Genomic DNA, 19268 nt, shown 5'->3' with positions numbered 1-19268 from the left:
AATTTTTATGTATTACACTTAAGGCATTTTTAAGTAATGTTGTATTAGTTTTACAAATTACATGTGTATTGTGAACACAGCCTGTTGTTTGTAATGTCACGCAGCGGCCTAGTACCCTGCGTGAAGCCGCTTCCCAGGGACTTATCTTATTCAGATTTCCTGGTCTTTAGGAGGTAAATACCTGGTAATGGTTACAAAATGTATGTTAACGTTGCTTATCTACCCTTATTTTTCTAATCTATGTTCAGAAAACGTTTTGGCTGTACCTGCCAACCTATATTTCTTCCCACACCATTACCAGAACCCAGGGCTCTCCAAAACTTTTTCCCATTGAGGGCAAACCAAAAATAAAACTGTCTCAGAGGAAATATTGATGGTCCCAATAAAGTACAAAATCTTAATGTTATGGTACATACTTTTTATTTTCTTCATTTATTAAAGTTTTTTTTTTTTAAATAAAAACCAAATGCTAAAAGCCACAAACAGAATTATTTTTTTTTCTGTCTAAAAGAGTTGCGAGATGTAAAAATAGAAACTGAAAAGCATTTTTAAGAAAATATGCTTTGGGGCTTGATACCAGAGGAATTAACTGGTCACAGTTTAAGTGCCAACACGTTTTAGGAATGAAAGAAACATATTGTTGCTTAATTTGCAATGGAGCATTTGGGATTTTGAATGCACTGTAAAGTTTTTTAGCTTAGCATGTATTTGTACAATTTATTAAAATCACAGCATTACTTTAAGCAATGAGCATCCCAAACCAACTAACGTCAATACTAAACAAACAATTAAAATGCTACTGTCCACAACATGACCATAACGTTAGCACACTTGTGTAAATAAGACTGTACTAGCTCTTTTTTTGCAAGGCCCCAGTACTGACAAGCATGCTTTGCTGACTAGACTGTAGAACTAAGGCCTCTAATTATTCCCCCCTTACTCTACAGGCAAGCAGAGATAATAAATGTCACTGGAAACATTCCCTCACAAGGGATCAAATGGATGTAAAGGGAGAATCTTTCTGTTCATCCTGATTAGCAGGCGATGCAATTAAACTAATCGTCTAATCTAAATGAATTCGCTTATCACCCTGGACTGATAAGTACTGCGTGCCCACTTCGAAGACATGTTCCCTCTGTAATTCAGGTTCCTTTTTCATTCAGCTGCCCCTTAATACAATCCCTGTGTGGCTCTCAGACAATTTCACTCTCTTAATGCTTCTAATCTAAAATGGGGACATTTTAATAATAATCATAATAGCATGCTTTACTCTATCCTTTGCCTTTCACAAATCTTCTTACAGCATTAGTAACCTTTAACATAATAATAGTAATAATAATAATAATAATAATAATAATAATAATAATAATAATAGTCATCTCTAATGTTCAGAGATTGAAAGCTCAAGGTTAAAAACTAAATTACCAAAACCAAAAATTGCTTATGGTGTTGAGTGTCTAGATCTTCACCGAACACTCAAACAAATCACCACAACTATTATGATTCATTAGTTTATCTAAAAGAGAGCCACAGTATTAGTTTCTTAATTGTCTTCCACTACAGAAAGTGGAAGGTGACTCTGTGTTTTTAACTCAGAGAAGACTACAATGGGAGGCTAGTGGTCAGAGCCCAAGAATTAATGGGTAGAACTGAGAGAAATCAGTATTTAACAGTACATGGGACAACTAAGCAAGTTCAAATTCAAGCCAAAGACTGACTTTAAAAGGATAGAACAGATTCTCCTGGAGGCAGGGAATGAATGATCTCAGCCATGAACAGGGGTGTGTCGTTCGTATTGCCCGACGCCCAGGACTACATGGTTTGCTGTTATACTTTGCCCATTGGACAAGTACTTTTTATTTATTGATATTTCCTATGTTTGTTCTGTTGCTAGAAAGACACTTTGGGTATATTTCTAGAGAGCCACACAAGTTTCTGAAAACTGAATTGTGATAGTCTAGCACCTAAGCACAAATATTTTTAAAAAATGTTTACGTCCCACCCCTATCACTTCTGATTGGGCTAGCTGTGCAAGAAGCTGATCTTCTATTGGTTACAAAAACACCCAGAAATGGCTGCTTGAGAGCCTCTGTCAAGGCACAAACTGATCTTTTAAACTTAAGGTGTTATGTAAGTTTTTTTGTAAATTTGCAGAGAAGTGATACTGCTTTCTTAATACATGAACCTGACATTTAAAAATGTCATAGTCGCTAAGGTATTAGTGGGTTGGAAAAAATCGTGTTGTGTAATTTTATAACGCTTCGTGTTCATGCTTGTGCTTATGTTTAAAAAAAAAAAAAAATGTGGTTTACTTTTTAGAAGCATTTCAACACAGACTTTCCCTGTCTTTCAATTTTAGTGTTAACCTAGTTTAAAATTTACCATATTTACATGTTGTTTAGATTTAAGCGCTATATTAAAAAAAAAAAAAAAAAAAAAAAAACTTTATTTTACTAGAGTTGGATGGAACGGATGTTAGTTATTTATTGGGCATGCACAATTATTTAATTTGTTAAACTATTAAAACATGAATATGTTATAATGGTATTTTTTTAAATAAAATACAGACTGCAAGTCACATGGCAATGTGTTAATGTATTAATTAATTTATGTATTTATTTTTCAGTGAGAATAGTGCACTGAAAGAATGTTGCCCTCCAGGGTCACCCTGCTGCAGCAGTGTACCACACCGATACTGAACCGACCTGGTACCGTCCTGGGTCTGACACGGTGCTGAAGTCACCGAACCAGCCCGCTTGGGTCATGACCCATCCGGTTCATCCCTATAGGCAGATTGAGAGAGCCTATACAACTGTACATTGTACACTGCATTGCATGCATTATGCCTGGGTTTTATCCCTGTGAGACATGCAAGACCAGTTCGCCTATTGAGGACAAGCACAGCAGGTGCTCTTACTGCTTTGAGCCAGAGAACACCAAGGAGGCACTGGCTAATCGCAGCTTTTTCCAAGCACACACTTGAGAAATGGCTATCCAGCAGTTCCAAGGAGTATTATGCGTCCCTTAGTCCTGTATAGGCCTGGCCCATTTTCCACCGGCTGAGGCTTCTGTTGCCTCCTTGGTCCAGGCACCTAATTTATAGCGCTCCTATCCAAGGGTGCTGTCTGTCCTTACAAGCAGTGCTTGGTCTCTGAGGTGATCCTCAAAAAAGCCTACTCATATAGTGCAGTCGCCTACCAATTGCATTTTCTGCGGTCCCTGTCTGAAAACCACAGTCCCTCACCACACAGCTGGATGAGCTGTGCTTGGTTAACAGAAACCTGCTCCATGTGTCCAAGCTTAATGGACAGGCTGTAGGTAGAAACCTAGCTGCGCTGGTAGCTGCACATAGCTGGCTTTAGCTTTCCCAGGCACGCATGCCTGACTGGGACAAAGCACCATGGTTGGATGCCCTCATTACTCCAGGGTATACGTTTGGTCCCGCAGTAGACGAGATGCTGCAGCGCAGGAATCCATGAAGACACTGGCTTGCCTTCTTCCCAAGCGACCACTTCCAGTACGTAAAACAGTGTCAAACTGGCTCCCTAGGACCCAGCAGCCTCAAAGACCAGCACAGTCGGCTGTGTCTGCTGCCGTGGAGGCTTTAATAATTTCAGCCGCCCTTGATTCATCCACCTAAGACCAGCGCACAGAAAGTGCCTTCGGTTCGCTTTAAGGAACGGCATACAAGTTCCATGTCTTGCCATTTGGCCTCACTCTAGCTCCCCGTGCCTTCTAGAATTGCATGGACGCTATCCTGGCTCCAGTGAGACTCAAAGGCATCAGAGTGTTCAATTATCTGGACGGTTGGGCCTTACAGTGATTATTGCTCCATTATTTAAAGAAGCAAAAAGCACCCCCTCTCTGGGCATGTACATTAATAAATGGTTTTGTTTCTTTGCATATTAAATTTTCATTTTTTTTGTATGTGCACTTATTGGCTTTAACTGGAGTTTATGGTTCAAGTACCACTTATCAGTTTCACCTGGTGTGGATAGTTGCACATTCTGCTTATCCTGTGCCGTCATATTTACTTAGTTTCGCTTTTCTATTACTCCAAATGTACACGTCCGCCCCACTATTTGGTGGCAGTTATTATAACAGGTTTATCCTATTACCTGATGGTGACAGCGAAACAGATTGCAACTAACCTCAAAATATCCCTAGGAATAACACTGTTCCCTTTATCACTAAGAGTCTGATATTAACTTTTTATTGGCTCAGCTGGTATGCTCAAGGCCAACCAATGTTATCAATTCACTGATCACCATTAGAGACAGTATACATATACAAACATATATTCAACAATCATTCACTGAACTGTGGGGAGACCTGTACTGAGCAACTCTCAGCAGACCGCCTCCAACCCCCACTTAATGATCTCATCACAACATGCTGCAGATCCCTGATTCACTCACACATTTAGATCTGCGGTAAATCTCTATGACTTACCTAAATACGCTACCATGGGGAGATCGGTCTGGGGAATCACTCACAGCACTGCCTCTAGCCCCCACGTAGTGATCTCAACACAAAGATACTTTCTGTTTTAATAATATAACTACTATTACTCATCCCTATATTACTGTGCCTATGCACACTGCAAATACCAGTAACATCAGTGCAGGATCCTGCCGACTATGCCAAATTATTGGTACCAAATTTTAAATAGTCTCAGAGAGTTGATAAGCAGCACAGTTTCATTAAGCAGAATTCTGGAGAGACAACACCTCACAGGCAATCTGTTGATGTTTCTCTGATATGTAGTTATAAGGTACAGCTTTTATAGTAATGCACAAACAAGACAAAGTAGTGTGTCCTTGCCGCAGAATTTATATTCCCCTTAAAAGGAAACAAAGTATCGCAAGATGTTCTCGGCACACAGCCAAAGTGTGATGTCCTTGTAAAGTGCTGACTTACCTATCCAGATTTTAACATAGCTTACACAGACATATTCAAGCATTTTCATACTACATATTTAACTATTTATTTTAACCTTTCAGTCTTTCAATGCTTTCTCACTCTTTCACCATTCAAATAGGCACATAAGCAAATGTTGCATAAAAATGGAAAGGAACAAACTGCTAATGAAAGAATAACAGCTTGTGCAATTTAACTAGAACGGAACCATGTGTCCACTGCCCCACACAGGGTGCGTGTTTATCAGAAAAACCCATGTGTTCAATTTGTATTGTGTGTTATTATCACTTACACCAGCTCATGCCTCAGACAGCCTCCTATTTAGGCGTGTGCTTGGACTCCAGGTCTATGCTGTCCACTCCGTCGGACGGCAGAGTGCAGAGAATAGCCACCTATCAGTTCAACAGAATGCTCGTGGTAGTAGAGTTCCAGAAACTTCTGGGCTTGAAGGCAGCAGCTTCCCATGTATGCACTCACAAAGCCTCCATTTGAGCCCATGCATTCAGCTGAGGTGAAATATTTATTGCTCAAATTGGCTTTCTTGCTTGGTATCATCACCTCAAAGTGGGCAAGTGAGATGCAGGTATTCACCATTGCAAAAGCCTGCTTCATTTTTAGAGAGGCCAGGACAAAGGTTACGCTCCGTGCCATTCCTGCCTTTTTTCCCCAAAGATGATCTCGGCATTTCCTGTCAACCAGTTTGTGGAATTGAAGGCTTTCCTTCCAACTCCTTTCCAGTTTGACAGAGAGCAACAGCTCCATATGCTCTGCCCGTTACGGGCCCTGGTGTACTACGTTGAGAGGATAAAAAGTTGGAGGCAGTCCAAACATGCTAAGTAGCTAAATCGGAGTTGGCCAACTTGTCCCCTCCAGAAAAGCTCACTGCCCATTCCACCAGGGGCATGGCAGCGTTGTGGGCTTTATTCCAGGGTGCGTCTGTCAAGGACATTTGCATTGCAGCGGTGTGGGCTATAACCCATACCTTTACTAGGCTCTATAGACTTAATGTTATGTCCTTGGGGTGGGCCATCACAGACTCATTGAGAGCAGCTTTGATACATTTTATCCAGGTTTCTGGGTCTTTAGGAGGTAAATACCTATGTGCAATGGTTACATTTCTATTTTAGGAAACCAGGGTTGTGATAATAACGTTTACCTTTTTGAACCACATGTTCCTACCTAGCACCGAATGGTTACAACTGAATTTTCTGAAAGTGCTTCGTTATTCCTGCCACTAGGTGGAAATTAATTCAGAAAAATTAATTCAAGTACACCCACCTCTCGTTATATCGCCCCTTGCTATACTGCGGATTTGGATATATCGCGATCCTGGAGTTTGCGCCCCATTGTTACTGTCTAACTGCGTATGCCTTAGCTGCAATATACAGTGCCTATAGAAAGTCTACAGCCCCTTTCAAATTTTTCACCTTTTGTTGCCTTATAGCCTGGAATTAAAATAGTTTTTTTTTTTTTTTTCATTTATCTACACATCCGACCCCACAACTTCAAAGTGAAAAAAATATTCTAGAAATTTGTAGAAAATTAATTAAAAATAAAAACTGAAATAGCTTGGTTAGATAAGTGTCCACTCCCCTTGTAATAGCAATCCTATATTAGCTTAGGTGTAACCAATCGTCTTCAAAATCACACACCAAGTTAAGTGGCCTCTACCTGTGTTAAATTGTAGTGATTCACGTGATTTCAGGATAAATTCAGCAGTTCCTGTAGGTTCCCTCTGCTGGGTAGTGCATTTCAAAGCAAAGACTATGAGCATCAAAGCACTTTCAAAAGAACGGACAAAGTTGTTGAAAGGCACAGATCAGGGGATGGGTATAAAAAAAAATCAAAGGCCTTGAATATCCCTTGGAGCACGGTCAAGACGATTATTAAGAAGTGGAAGGTGTATGGCACCACCAAGACCCTGCCTAGATCAGGCTGACCCTCCAAACTGGATGACTGAGCAAGAAGGAGACTGATCAGAGAGGCTACCAATAGGCCAATGGCAACTTTGCAAGAGCTACATGCTTTTATGGCCAAGACTGGTCAAAGTGTGCATGTGACAACAATATTCCAGGCACTCCACAAATCTGGCCTGTATGGTAGGGTGGCAAGAAGGAAGCTATTGCTCAAGAAAGCCCACCTTGAATCCTGTTTTGAAGTATGCAAAAAACACTTAGGAGATTCTGTAGCCATATGACCAAAAGTTTTGTAGTTTTGGCTATTTGGTTATAGTTTTGATTATGATGATAACCTTACATTTATTATTTTTTGGACTGCATGTTAACAGCAATGAACACAAAGGAAAGAAGAAAAGTTAAGGTGGGTATGACACAGTTGCAAAAGTTAAGCGGCATATGGGGGGCTTTTTTAATGGGAATAAAATTGTATTCATTTTTTAATACATAAAACCAAAATCCCTACAACACTATCAAGTCAGAGATGGTAACATCTTTACAATACCGTTTTAAAATAAAAAGTACAATTGCCTGTAGCATCTTAGACTTGGTAAATATAGACATTTTGATTATACTATGTAACACAATTTTTGTTCCTGGATAGTAAGTGTTATTTCCTAATTGCTTATGCCTCAAAAGTATAGAAAATGGCTATTATTCCCCACAAACTTTGCTTTTGTGACCAGGACAGGTAAATTTCAAAATATCACTATTTCCAGTGGGAAAATGGGCAAATGTGTGTCTTTTTGTTCACATAAAGTCAGAAAAAAACAACATATGAATCCAAATTAACATGTATTTATACTAAAGTAATACAAAGATGACCACAAAAGATTTAGAAGTGAGTAGTTTTTCGAGATTTACAATTTACAATTATAGATTGTTAGATGACCACAAAAGATTTGGAAGTATTTACAGTATAATTGTAAATCTCGAAAAACTACTCATTTCTAAATCTTTTGTAGTCATCTTTGTATTACTTTAGTATAAATACATGTTAATTTGGATTCATATGTTGTTTTTTTCTGACTATGTGAACGAAAAGACACAAATTCGCCCGTTTTCTCATTGGAAATAGTGATATTTTGAAATTTACCTGTCCTGGTCACAAAAGCAAAGTTTGTGGGGAATAATAGCCATTTTCTATACTTTTGAGGCATAAGCAATTAGGAAATAACACTTATGACCCAGGAACAAAAATTTTTTTTTTGGTTACACAGTGTTATCTGCACTGGTGTGTGCTTACTGCGTTTCTCTTGACCGATACGATAGATAACAGCTACTGTTACTACTTTGGTTTGGTATATTTAATAGGAAGGCGGTGATGAAAAGTTACAGTGCCTTGTTCTTGCTGATATTTGACACCTGACAATCACGTTTGCTACTGATCATTATTGGGCGGTTTATGTTACAGGTTGTCCGCGGGTCCTTAAATGGTCTTAAATTCATTTTCCTAAATTTCAGGCCTTATGTCTTAAATTGTCTTAAATAAAGTTTTCAAAGGTCTTAAAAAAATTGGTGACCAGGAGATATGTTATTTTTGCTACATTGTGTTTGGCTGTGCATGTATGGCAGAGGTGATGCAAAGAAGGTGATTGGATGGAACAGATGGAACACACGAGTAGAACACTGTACGTGTTCTATCTCTGGCAATTTTTTTAGTAGCTGGCAGTGGGAGCTGTGTGTGGTGCACACAGACCTCGGCTTCTGCTCTCTCAGTGCCTCACAGCAATGTTGTTCGTTCGCTAGCTACCGGTATCTATCATCTTGTGTGTATGTGTGTTTTGTTTACTGTCTTTTGGTTTGTGTGTAGCTAACACGGGGAAGTGTAGATTTAACAATAAGTTGTTGGAGAACTGCGATTATGATTGAAGCCAGTTGAGGGAAATCTGTCCGAAGCCTGCTGCATACTTTTTAAACTTGACACAATGGGAATAAAAGCTGTGGAATCACATATGCAGTGTGAGAGACACAAATGATTTGTTAAATGCCACAGTCAAATGCGCATCAATCAGTATTCCACCATCTCTGCTCCGCCTCCGGTACAGCAGACAGGCCCAGCAATTGCGGCTGGCAGTAGCACTAGTGTACCATTAGCATTTCCAACGACGTTGTCAGCAACAGCAACTGATCTCTGTCAACGTTTGACTATACGCCCACACTGAAAGCGGAGGTATTGTGGACTTTGAAGACAGTGGTGAGTCGCCGGTCTTACAATGGCAATAAGGGAATTGATGAGCTATTCAAAATAATGTTTCCTGGCTTGGAAATAGCCAGGACCTTTGCATGCGAGAAGGACAAGACTGCCTACATGACTCGATTTGGATTTGATTTGGTTTGTGTGTAGCTAACACGGGGAAGTGTAGATTTAACAATAAGTTGTTGGAGAACTGCGATTATGATTGAAGCCAGTTGAGGGAAATCTGTCATCTCCGATGTAAACAAAGAAGGCACGTTTGTTTTGATGTTTGATGAGAATCTGAACAAAACTACAAAAATGAAAAAGCTGGACATGCATGTACGCTTTTGGGTGGATGATCATGTTCAGTCCAGGTACCTGGGGTTGCAGTTCAAGGAGAGGGAAATTGCAATAAAAAAGGCACCATGCATGTTGAAATCAATTTCAGTCTCCTTTTGGTCTAATTGAAAAAATGTGAAAGGTATGAAAGTCTTAAACAAATCAAATGTAAATAAATGGATATAAACAAAATGTACCTAAACTTAAGTAATTGGTGTCCTTGAAGCTCCTTGCTGTCACATTTTTTCACATTTTTGTTTATTTTTATTGTGAAATTGGTCTTAATTTCCAAGTGGCATTAAAAAAGTCTTAAATTTAACTTTGTGAAACCTGCAGATCCTTGTGTTAAGTATGACGTCCCTTATTAAATAGCCTACTCGGATAATCTCATGCATGGCAGTTTTCAGAACTTGATGTCAGTGTTCATTAGTTAGTTCTAATGAACACAGTGGCTCACTGATGGACAAACAGTGAATAAAAAAAGTGCTTATATCACTGTAAACCGTGTGAGCTCGGTAATCATAGTATAGAAAAATGGTTGCGGTTTCAAAACAATGGCAGTTTATACAGCAGTTTACTGTAAAACCGGTATACCATGACATCCCTAATGGAGACTAGGGTTGAACTATGCATCACAACTGCTGCTGCAGCCACTTACAATATGACCTCGGTTTTATATCTCATCCGAAGGACGGAGCGCAAGGAGGTTAAGTAATTTGCTCAGGATCACAGTGAGTCAGTGGCTGAGCTGGGATTGAACCCAGAACCTCCTGGTAACAAGCCCCTTTCTTTAACCCTTAGCGGTCCGTTTATTCAGCACTTGTCAGACACATCGGGTCCAATTTATTTTCACACGCGCTGTTTATTTTACACATGGTGTTCAAATATTTTTTTTTTTTTACTGGTTTAAAAGGCATTGCATATCAACAGAACACTCAGTACTGCATCTCCAGCCAAGTCCTACCCCTTGTTCGCTGTATTTATTACATACCTCTTCATAGTCGTGCATACTGATAAATCATCTCCTGATCAGTCCTAATCCAAGTTATTATTTTATTACTATTACATCTCAAAAAGCCCTGCAAATATCTGATATTCTTTGAGCGCTGGCTGCGGAAGCAGCTATCGTGGTTTTTTTTTTTTTATGTCCTGTGTTAGGTCTATGGTGCAGGCCCTTTTCTTGCCTATTGAAAGGTTTTCTTGGCTTTTTCCAGAGAAAAAAATGACTAGAGACCTCTGACATAGGACCGCAGAGGGTTAAGTTGAGTGAAAGAGAATAGTTTGTGTCAGAGTATTCGTTGATTTTCTTAAGTGCCAGTTCTTTTTCCAGCCAGTCTTGCATTGCAGGGGCCTTGATGATCCTAAAGTACATTTGTGTTCTTGTTGATCTTGCCTTGTTGTGAATAGTGCTGAAATAAAGCTCCTTCATTGCACTAATGGAGTACAAAAGCTACAAGCAGACCACTGCTAGTCTTTCACATGCTCAAACCATGCACAAATGTGCCAGTGCACTTCGATGACATTGGTGCCCCTTACTACCTTGTAGGTGCCACATTCTAATTGAAAACCCTGTTTTAAGCTCTCTGCTAAAACATTTTGCCGACATAGTGCTGTATTTCTCAACTTATTTAACTTGAATTTATGGCAGTTATGTATGTAATTTGAATGTAACAGAAGTCTTTAAATCGTTATCAGTTTAATCCATTCCAGCTTTTCAGTCTGTCCATAGATGCACTAAAGATGACTGATGTGTCTAGTTAAGCTCAGGTATATTTAATCTGACACTAAAAGCTTGAATGTCTGGAACGGCTATGCAGTGGTAATTTTGAGTTAATTGAAATGTGTTCCACGTAACAAAAATAATATTGAAAGTCTCTTCTTCCTTAGATACGCAGAGCGCAGTAACACTAAGTGTGTGGGGATCACGATAGAGACCAGACCAGATTATTGCCTGAAGCGGCACCTCAGTGACATGCTTTCATATGGCTGCACCCGGCTGGAAATTGGAGTGCAGAGCGTGTATGAGGATGTGGCCAGAGACACCAACAGGTGAGAAAAAAAAGAAACACAGGTTTCATGTGGTCCCTGAAAATGTTTTAAATGTTTGACATTTTTTTAGTAAGACCAGTGGTGTAGAGTATGTAAAGGAAAGGGTAATTTAATGGCTCCCTGTTGTATAACTATGTTTATAATCCAGGGCTGGCAATGAAACTTGAGACAAGCAATGTCATTGGTCGAGCAAGGTTCCAGCTGTCTGTATATTGGATGGATACGGACAGTTGGGGCCTTGATACATATTCCATATCGCTGCGCTGCTTCACAGAATTTAAAGTACCGGTAGCCTTCTTGTTTACAGTTACAGATGTACAGCTCCAACTATAAAGCTGAGTGACCCATTACCAGCAAAGAAATTGGTGTATCTTTTCAATGGCAATCTACACAGTTATAAATGGGACTACTTTATTGGCTTAAGGATAAAAAAATACTAATTTTTTTGCCCTAAACATGATTTATGCCCTTCAAAACCACTGTTTTACTTGGATTATAAATGCAGTAACGCACCACTCCCTGGCGTCCGTATATTTGACGTATGGGGACACCCTGTTGGGCCTTATTGCATATGAATACAGGAAGATAGTTAGTTACTTTCTAAGATATTTTGTCCATTTGTGGACTGTATGTTCTTGCTGTCCACTTGGTGCACCTAACTGAAGATTCTCAACATTCAGAAATTTGTGAAACACCTGTCCTTTCAAGAATGGTAACTAAAATTCCAAAAAAAAAAACAGAACTGCATGTTTGTCATCATTGTCTTGTTGAGTATTGCTGCACAGAATGGTAATCACTTGACTGCCAACCCCAGCCACTAATGGTGAGCTACTGTATGTGCTTCAGGAGTATTTATGGAATATCTTCCTCCAAGTTATACCCATTTGATCAATAGTTTGTCGAAGAATGTAATAAAAAAAAAACAGGAAGGACATATTACACTCAGTTCAACTTCTGTGTCGGTGTTTTCACTGAGTTATGAGTAGTGTTGCTTCCCTTTTAACCCTGAGTAGTACGAACGTACTGGTACGTTCTGCAACTTTAAACTTGAATTACTGAGCCTACAAAACCTGTGATCGCATAATATTGTAATACTAGGTTTCTGTAACAACTTTTATTGGTCTCTTACGCCCTCTGCTAGATATTGACTCAATTGCATAGAATTATCCCAGTCACAAAAAAGTCAACAGTGTTTGTAAACGGCGAAAATCGCTCAGTGAGAAAGTAGTATTAGTAATAATACTCAATTCAAATTCCGATTTAAATTCAAATACACAATTCTTCCACTGAATCGGATGTCAGCGAGTGTGTCGGTGAAGACAGATAATATTTACCACCATTAAGTGACAGTGAAGAGGTGGCGCCAAGCTCTGTGCATTGCTCCATGCTTCAAGGAGAACCATACGCTGAAGCATTAGAAACTCTCACTCCCTCCGCCCCCACAACCTGTTTACCCCAATATGATTTGTTCATGTCTCTCTCTCTTATTTATTTACGGTAACATTGATTTGTCAGTATTCATTATATACATACAAACTCATAGCTTTCAGCTTGTTTGTACGCTGTACTCATAATAATCAAGCGCATGCAGAAGTAAAAAAAAAAAAAAAAAAAAAAAAAAAAAAAAAACTTTTTCCCATAGGACCGGTATCCTGGGAAAAATGTTTCTAATATTTATACATAGATCGCTGTACTAGTGCTATGTCTGGGGAATTAGTAGATTGAGCCCAGTAATATATATTAACAATAAATACATAATTTAAAATGAAGTTTGTAAGTGTAATTTGTATGTATTTAACAAACATTATTGCAACTCAAAGTTTTTGATATTTAACGAGTAAGCAGTAGCTAAGGAAGTTTTGTAAGTATAACTTTATATAAATAAGTAGATGGAACGTATTTGACAATAGAACAATAGATAAAAGAATGCTGAAAAAGAGTTACCATTAAAATAGTTACCGCTAGGCCTACTGACAAAATAATATAAGCAATACTAATAATACTGTATGATTGTATGTCATAAGAATGTGTTACTAAAACATTTTAATTTCAATTAAAGATTGACAACATTTTGACATGTAAAGCCTTTTAAAAATATACAGTAAATAAATCTTTGCGATCACACATCAACTACAGCCTACATCTGACTAACGACATTTTTAAATCCACACCAGCAGAAAATGTTGACAGACCTTTAACACTTTAGTCCAAGTATAAAAACATAACAGAAAACTTTGCATCACACATTTTATAGACAGAAAATAAATAAAACCAAGAAAGAGGTGTGTGAACACATTACTGTACGATCTAGCAGATAAAATGATCACACAGAAAATGCTAAGTGCAGTTAACTTCCTCTTTAATCAAATAGCTGCTGCACCTTCCTTTTACCTTACTGCGCTTGCGTGATCTACGTTTTGCCCAGTCTACTTTTTCTCTGACACTGGCAGTGCATTTTAGAACTCACTACTCAGAGGGTTAAGTACGAACTGTAACCATCACCGCATGGGTATTTATCACCTAATGACCGGAAGCCTGAATAATTTAATATCAAAGCTGCTCGACGAGCCTGTGTAGCGCACCTCAACACCATTTTTCCTTTCGAGACTGACCTGAAACAGGAGAGCCGAGTTTAGGTACTTGTTACTTTTTCTGCCTTATATTTGCATTTATTATGTTTTATATGTGACACTGAAAAATTTCTAAATGATTTAACTAATCACTCGTATTTGTGCACGACAGCCTGTTGTTTATTACGTCCCACTGCGGCCTTGTGCCCCTTGTGAAGCCAGCGGGAGAGTCTGGGGCCAGAGCACGTAAAGGAGGCACTGACATACCTCAGTTTCTGTGAGTTTTGTGCATCTTTCTCCAAGCGCACGCTGGAGAAACGTCTGTCACACCTGCACAGCGCTCTTCCCCATCACCCTTTGGTAAAGAGATGGCTGCGTCCTCACAATAGCTCTGTACCAAGGGAGACTGGACGACGCATTCAGGAAAGTAGCACACGCACCAATCTTCGTGGTCTTCCTCATCTTCCTCTTCCTCGGGGTAGCTGTTTCCCACCAAGGAATGGTACTTGCAGAGTTACTGTGTAAACATTAGGCGCTGCCTGCCCTGCCGGTCCCCTTGGGGGCCCCAGGGGACTATGAGCTCAGATTGGCAACAGGAAGACGTACTGTCCAATGATGAGGAGGGCGAAATGGGAGCTGCCGTTCCTGTCTGAGGACATGGTCAGACATCACATTCCCTGCGGTTAGCTCTCCTTGTTGGCAGAGCTTCTACCGCTGATCAAGAGGGCCACTGCAGTCTACACAAGGAGGTAGTGTGGTCCAGTGATTAAAGTCCAGGGCTTGTAACCAGCCACTGCCACTGGCTGACTCACTGTGTTACCCTGAGCAAGTCGCTTAACCACCTTGTGCTCAATCCAGTGGATGAGATGTTAAATCAGTGTCCTATTGTAAGTGACTCTGCATATAATGCACAGTTCACAGCCTACCTCTGTAAAGCGCTTTGATGGTGGTTCACTATGAAAGACGCTATATAAAAATAAAGATATTATAGTTTATTATTATACACAAGGTGAGACAAGGCAGTCCATCTTTGATCAGCCTACCACCTCTCCTGTGCACCCCCCAGTGCACCCAGATTTTCTTTTTTCAGATCCAGTCATCCTGGGATCATTCAGCTACAGCTCCTGCTGTTTTCCAGTCGATGGACAACCTGTATAGGGTAGAAGCAGCAGCTGGGCCTCGCCCCCCAGTTTCTATCGGGGGAGGCTTCAATTGCTGCTTTGGTATAGTCTCCTAATTTAGCCCTCCTGTCCAGACACTATCTGCCCCAACAAACAGTGCTGGTGGCTAAATTGGTGTTACATTTCCAGTTATTACATTAAATAGTTATTTAAAAAATATATATATTTTTTTTATAGTGCTTGTATGTTCCAGTGAATAGTATTCAAAATATTCAGTAAAATAGCGATAGTTTCCACAATTCATTACTTATATAAGTCGAGTAAAATGTTAGTTGTCTGAGGGCATTTCGTTTCCAGACTTAAATTTTAATGGACACCATGAATTGCGATGGACCAGTCCGTTTCGAGCTTACAAGTGATACTGGTGATGAAAGCCGAACGAAGAAGTGGTTACGGAATCAATCATCGATTTACACTTTTAAACGGAGGACAGTGGGGGTGAGTAATGCCACAAGTTATTGCGATTCATAATTGTTATTGCAAACTTTTAGTAGCAGTAAGCTTATGCATTGACTCTTTTTGAGTGCACAGTCTCTCATTGCCATCAAAACTAGGGTCATCAGATTTCACCAGTTTTGTTCTCTTTTGTTGAGAACGAGTTTGCTATTTTGATTATAAATGAATTGCTGGTTTTGTTTTAGTATTTCAGTACATACCAGTCATTTTCTGTGACATCAGTTGAATCCTGTTGTCAGCAGCTTAAATTCCTCTACTGATTTAACTGCATATCTTTATACTTTACAACCTAGTGTATATAAAACACAAAATGTCTTGACCTGTTAGTGCTTATCGGTTGCTAAAGCTACCAAAGCACTTACAATAAAATTTGGTAAAATTAGCTAGCATCATATTCATAGCAGTAATTGAAAATAGTCACATTCAAGAGTCAGAATTTGCTGTTCCAAATGCAAAAATTTGAAAATGTACACTTCCATCACATTCAGTCTTAGGATGCTAAAAGACATGGTGCCAACAATAGTACACTGTATAAAATATGTAGGCTTTAATGGTTTAACTCTGCATTTGCTTTCACTTTGAAACTTTTTACTCCTACACACTCACCAAAAATATGTATACATTAAAAACAAAAGAATACAGCTTATTGTAGAAATCGCATTAATGTTTACAGATTTACCATAAAGTCCCAAATTGCAACAGAGACAAACTTCTGAAAACTGTAAAATAAACAGTGTCTGAAATTTACAGTTCTCACAAGTGCTTTTTAAATTTATTACACGTGTAACAATTATTTTTTTTTTTTTTTGTTCCTGGGTAGTAAGTGTTATTTCCTAATTGTATGCCTCAAAAGTATATAAAATGGCTATTATTCCCCACAAACTTTGCTTTTGTGACCAGGACAGTGATATTTTGAAATTTACCTATTTTCCAGAACATTCCAGATAGATTCAGTGCTGAGTAAACATGGAGTAACTTCTAGAACATTCCAGTAATATAAATAGTAGTATAAATACAGGGGCCTTAAGCCCACCAGTTCAGTTTAGTTCCAGCTGCCTAAGTGGATACATATCTGCATTTTTCTGAGATGGCATCAAGAGGCTGCAAGCATCCGGCAGACGCATTTTGCTATGCCTGCGGCCAATTTATCAAGACAAGAGCGAAAAAATACTCAGTGGAAGCATCTGCTAAGATGTGTGAGGCCTACAAGGCATATTTCGGCATGCCTGTCAGGCATCAAGACAAACCCTGGGCACCTCATTTCACCTGCGAGCACTGCAAAAAAACTCTGGAAGGTAAGATGGACAATTGTTGCTCGGAATTTTGTTATACAATTTGTTAATTTTTAAAATTGTAAAAGTTTTTAATTTTAAAATGTTTTACAATTTTCAATGTTATTGAAAAAATATATCATATATGAAAAATGTTGCGAGAATCTCTTACACATTAGTCATGGGTGAAATAAATGTATTTTTGTAGGATGGTACAGAGGGGAAAAGAGAGCCATGAAGTTCGCTATCCCAAGAATTTGGCGGGAACCCACTGACCACTCAAGCAACTGCTACTTCTGCATGGTGGACCCTTCCAAACGTCGAACTGGCAAGAATGCACCTGCTATCACGTATCTGGACCTTCCTTCATCCATCGCCCCAGTTCCACACTGCCATGAGCTCCCCGTACCCACTCCTCCGGAGAGAGAGCAGCCGTCTTTAGAAGAGAGCAGCAAGTCAGAGAGCGAGGAAGATGTTGTAGATCCAGATGACAATGTCAGAGGTGGCACTGAGGAGAGAAACCCATACTACCCCAACCAAAAAGACCTCAACGACTTGATTAGAGATCTTGGTCTCACCAAGTCCAATGCCGAGCTTTTGATGTCTAGGCTCAAGCAGTGGAACTTGTTGGATGAAAGTGTGCAAGTCGCAGATCAGAGGAAGCGTCACCAACCTTTTTCCAGCTTCTTCACCCGTCAAGATGGGCTCTGCCTCTGCCACAATGTGACCAGTCTGTTCGAGGCACTCGGAATCGCCTGTAACCAGAATGAGTGGTGCCTCTTCATTGACAGCTCATCCAGGAGCCTCAAAGCCGTGCTGCTCCATAATGGTAACAAGTACCCGTCTCTTCCCCTGGCTCACTCGGTGCACCTCAGAGAGGATTACAACAGCATCAAGACTTTGCTGGACGCCTTGAAGTATGATGAGTATGGCTGGGAGGTCATAGGAGACTTAAAAATGGTGGCATTCCTGATGGGTCTCCAAGGCGGTTTTACCAAGTTTCCCTGCTATCTTTGCCTTTAGGACAGCAGGGACACCAAGGCGCACTACCACAGGCGGGACTGGCCACAGCGGACCTAGTTCTGTGTGGGGAGGAACAACGTCAAGTGGGAGCCACTGGTGGATCCCCGGAAGGTGCTGATGCCGCCACTGCACATCAAATTGGGTCTTATGAAACAATTTGTCAGAGCTCTAGATAAGGAGTCGGCAGCCTTCAAGTACCTTCAAGACTTATTCCCTAAGCTGTCTGAGGCAAAGGTCAAAGCCGGTGTCTTCGTCGGACCACAGATAAAGAAAACTATGTGGAGCTGGTTGAGACTCTGGTGAAGAACTATGGCACAATGGGCTGTAAGATGTCCCTCAAAGTTCATATTGTTGATGCTCATCTTGATAAATTCAAGGAGAACATGGGAGCGTACTCGGAGGAGCAAGGCGAGCACTTCCACCAGGTTATACTGGACTTTGAACGCCGCTACCATGGACAGTATAACGAGAACATGATGGGAGACTACATTTGGGGGGCTGATTCGTGAAAGTGATTTACAGTATAATCGTAAATCTCGAAAAACTACTTGCTTCTAAATCTTTTGTAGTCATTTTTGTATTACTTTAGTATAAATACATGTTAATTTGGATTCATATGTTGTTTTTTTTCTGACTTTATGTGAACGAAAAGACACAAATTCGCCCGTTTTCTCATTGGAAATAGGTAAATTTCAAAATATCACTGTCCTGGTCACAAAAGCAAAGTTTGTGAGGAATAATAGCCATTTTCTATACTTCTGAGACATAAGCAATTAGGAAATAACACCTACTACTCAGGAACAAAAATTGTGTTACATAGTGTTATTTATTTATTAATGCACTTGTTCATTCTCAGACTCAGAATCTTGGAAGACTAGAAGGCATCACCGTTGTGCATATAATTATGGACTCGGTGTGCAAGGTGCTCATTAGATGCTCATTAAATTAAATTAATTGACGCATCACAATTACGCATGTTAAACGCATGATGGAATGGATCAAGTGGGCAAAACACGTTAAGGCTGTGTTCACACTGGGTCCGGTTAGAGAGTTTGGTCCGCACTCTGTGTGGTTCAATATGTTTGGTGTGAATTGTGAACAACATTGTCCGCTTGGGGAAACGAACTCTACCGAGTCCATCTAAACAGATGGTCTTGGTCAGTTTGGCAAATGCACTGAGACTGGTTTGCTTGTTAAACGTCAATGTGAACAACTCCTTTTGTACATAGTAAACAAACTATACAAGTTAACCTGACTCGGAAATAAACATTTTGCACACAGTTTAGTTGGTAGCTTAGGTCGGCCAGGGTGTCCTCAGCTCATTG

The 19268-nt window shown here is 39.8% G+C and overlaps 1 protein-coding gene across 1 annotated transcript in view; it reads left to right on the top strand.

Annotated features, from left to right (window-relative positions):
- Positions 1–19268, top strand: part of elp3 (elongator acetyltransferase complex subunit 3) — a 162900-nt gene that overhangs the window by 45541 nt on the left and 98091 nt on the right. The window contains exon 8 of the mRNA XM_041250697.1: positions 11281–11442. Within this exon, the coding sequence (XP_041106631.1) occupies positions 11281–11442 (162 nt within the window). The remainder of the gene's footprint in view (positions 1–11280; positions 11443–19268) is intronic.

The sequence above is a fragment of the Polyodon spathula genome, chromosome 5, assembly GCF_017654505.1.
Source record: "Polyodon spathula isolate WHYD16114869_AA chromosome 5, ASM1765450v1, whole genome shotgun sequence".
Classification (NCBI taxonomy): domain Eukaryota; kingdom Metazoa; phylum Chordata; class Actinopteri; order Acipenseriformes; family Polyodontidae; genus Polyodon; species Polyodon spathula.
This window is presented reverse-complemented; position numbering and strand designations above follow the sequence as displayed.